Source organism: Cynara cardunculus, unplaced genomic scaffold (assembly GCF_001531365.2).
Source record: "Cynara cardunculus var. scolymus isolate 2C unplaced genomic scaffold, CcrdV1 Un_Scaffold_10857, whole genome shotgun sequence".
Taxonomy (NCBI): domain Eukaryota; kingdom Viridiplantae; phylum Streptophyta; class Magnoliopsida; order Asterales; family Asteraceae; genus Cynara; species Cynara cardunculus.
Genome location: NW_020206191.1, coordinates 826 through 4032, shown reverse-complemented (window position 1 = coordinate 4032; position 3207 = coordinate 826). Strand labels below are relative to the sequence as shown.

Below are 3207 nucleotides of genomic sequence, written 5' to 3'. Positions count from 1 at the left end.
TGTAGAAAATTGAATTATAATAAATTGATCTATATTCCAAAAAGGTAAACAATGAAGGTATTTAAACTAATAAGTAAAAGACTCCTAGAATAAAATGGATCCTAAAGAAAACAAATAAAACAATTAAAATAAACATAAGATAGTTATTATATGTAAACTTGAGGACTTATGACTTATCCAAGACTTGCTTTATCTTTATCTTATTAATCTGCCCTCCTTTCTTTCCTTCTTGAATATGTCTTTATACTCTAAAGTCTATCAATACCCCCCCGCAAGACTTGCATCTTATCCTCAAGATGAAAAGAAGGAAATTGCATCTTCAACGCTTCACAATCTTCCCAGGAGGCTTCAAACACAAGTAAATTCTTCCATTTGATTAATGCCTCTTGTCTTCCGTCCTGTGTTGTTCGTACTTGTAGGATATCTTCTGGTTCTACTATCATTTCCGTATCGTCATTTAGTTGATTCGGCATTATTGTTGACGAGGCACACTGTCCAGTTGCTCTCCTCAATTGAGAGACATGAAACACTGGATGGAGTCGTGTAGATGCCGGCAATTCCAAGCGATAACCCACCCTTCCCACCTTGCCTACCACTTTAAATGGTCCATAAAAACGTGCAGACAGCTTTTGGTTGTTGCTTTTCTTTAAAGATTTCTGTCGGTAAGGCCTAAGCTTCAAGAAAACCGTATCTCCAACGTCAAAATTTACCTCCTTATGCCCATCAGCCGATTGTTTCATTTTGTGTTGTGCTTGCATTAAGAACATTCGTAGCAAATCAATCTCATCATCTATGTCTTTTAACATTTGCTCCACGGTTGGAACAACGGTTGAGCCTTCTTTAAATTGCAATATTGTTGGAGCATCTCTCCCATATAATGCTTTAAACGGTGAACAACAAATGGAGCTGTGGTATGTGGTTTTGTACCAATATTCAGCCCATGCCAACCACCTCTTCCATAGTCGTGGCTTGTTTGACGTAAAACACCGTAAGTACTGCTCAATGGTGCGGTTGACAAATGACAACTTCCGTTTGTCCGTCAGACTGTGGATGATATGCAATGGTGAATTTTAACTTCGTACCTTGTAATTGGAAAATTTCCTTCCAAAAACTGCTAAGAAAAGCCCTATTTCTATCGATCGGTTAAGCAAATACGCTCACTTTGTACCTTGTTATCAGCTGCCTTTTGCCACTTGAATCCTTGTTTCTTCAACAAATCGTTAAAGGCCTTGCAATATGCCCGTACCCCTTGATGAATTTTCTGTAGTAACCATGTTTAACCCAAAAATTACAATTTTTGGTGTTGGCCATTTGAGCATTGCCTCAACTTTTGTCATATCCATGGACACCCCTTTTTTTTGAGACCACGTGCCCTAAATATACTAGTTCTTCTTGGCCGAACTCACACTTTTTCCTGTTCAAATAAAAGTTGTTTTCCAACAGCACCTTAAAGACCCCCCTTAAGTGCTTTACATGATCACTTTCGTCCCTACTGTACACCAGAATATCGTCAAAAAATATCAACATGAATTTTCTTAAAAAAGATCGAAATATATCGTTCATCAGTGCTTGAAATGTGGACGGAGCATTGGATAGGCCTAAAGGCATAACCCGAAACTCGTAGTGGCCTTCATGTGTTCTAAAAGCGGTCTTGTGTACGTCCTCCTCCTTCATTCTGATTTGCTGTGGCCAGATTTAAGATCCAGTTTTGAAAAATAAGCAGCCTTGTGTAATTCATCTAGTAACTCCTTAATTATCGGGATTGGAAATTTGTCCGGTAATGTATTTTTATTCAAAGCTCTATAGTCAACGCAAAATCTCCAACTCCCGTCCTTTTTAACCAAAAGTACCGGACTTGAGAATGGACTTTGGCTATATTGGATGGTTCCTGCACTCAACATTTATTTGACCAATTTTCGATCTCATCCTTCTGGTATTGTGGGTAACGATAAGGGCGAACATTGATCGGTTCTACTCCTTGCTTAAGCACAATCCCATGTTCTCTTCCTCTTTTTGGTGGCAACCCATCTGAAATACAAAAAACAGCCTCATACTCCTTTATTAGTTTCTCCATGTTGTTCGATAACGTTTTGCTACCCTTGTTCTCAGCTTCCACATTTTCTAATTCAATTAACACCCCTTGTCCTTCATTCCTTAGTGTCTTCATCATCAATTTTAATGATACTAGGGATCTGTCAAGAGTTGGATTTCCTTTTAAGGTTAGGGTTTCCCCTCCTTTTTTGAATCTCATAACCTGGTTTTGCCAATTCACCCATGTTGGTCCCAGTGAGGTCAACCATTTAACACCTAATATTATGTCCGAGTTCCCCAAATTGATGGGCAAAAATTCTTCCACAACTTTAATTCCTTGCATACTTAGCTTCACCCCTTAACATACTCCCCGTCCCTTCATGGCTTTTCCCGCTCCCATTGAGATATCATATTCTTCTGTGATTCTTGTAGATAACCCGAGTTTCTCAACTAACATCGTGGCTATAAAATTGTGGGAAGCCCCGCTGTCAATTAAAACAACTACCTTGGTCTTCTACCTCTCTTTCTAGCTTCATAGTCTTCGTTGTTGACAGTCCTCACTATTGAATTCAATGATACTTCCACTTCTCCTGTTTCTATCCCCGCCAATTCCGTCATCTCCCCCATTTCCGCGTCTTCATCGATGTTGTACTCTTCCGCCTCTTGAACCACCAACACGCTAAGCTCTTTCTTTTTGCATCAGTGACCTGGAGAAAACTTCTCATCACACCTGTAACATAAACCTTGAGCCCTACGTTGTTGAGGTTCTTGATCGGACAACCTTCTAAATTCCCTGACAAATTTTCCTCTCTGCCCACTACTCTTGTTGGAGGGTTCAACAAATCCCTTGTTTCCCACATATCCTTCTCCATTACGCTTGTTCAATCAGCTACCTTTTGGGTTATTTATTCTTGCTAAAATCTTGTTTTTTTCTTCTATCCTCTGAGATGGTTCCATGGCCTTTCCCAATCCCACCGGTGCGAGGGTGCGGACTTCTGCCCAGATTTGTGGACTCAGCCCGTTTAAGAATTGACTAACAAAACTTCATCCGGAATATCTTCTAACGAGGCTGCCAACATAACAAACCTTCTTTTGTATTCTGCCACCGTGCCGTCTTGCTTAACGGCCAATAATTGCTCACCTAAAGATCCCTCCCCCACTGGTCTAAACTGATGA

The 3207-nt window shown here is 40.1% G+C and overlaps 1 protein-coding gene across 1 annotated transcript; it reads right to left on the bottom strand.

Moving 5' to 3' along the window:
- Positions 1–248: 248 nt before the first annotated feature.
- LOC112505432 lies at positions 249–2903 on the bottom strand. Its single transcript, XM_025109342.1, has 3 exons — positions 2762–2903; positions 1911–2307; positions 249–1044 (listed from the first exon to the last, which is right to left on the bottom strand). Exons 1-3 carry the CDS (start codon positions 2901–2903, stop codon positions 249–251), a joined length of 1335 nt encoding a protein of 444 aa, XP_024965110.1.
- Positions 2904–3207: the final 304 nt, after the last annotated feature.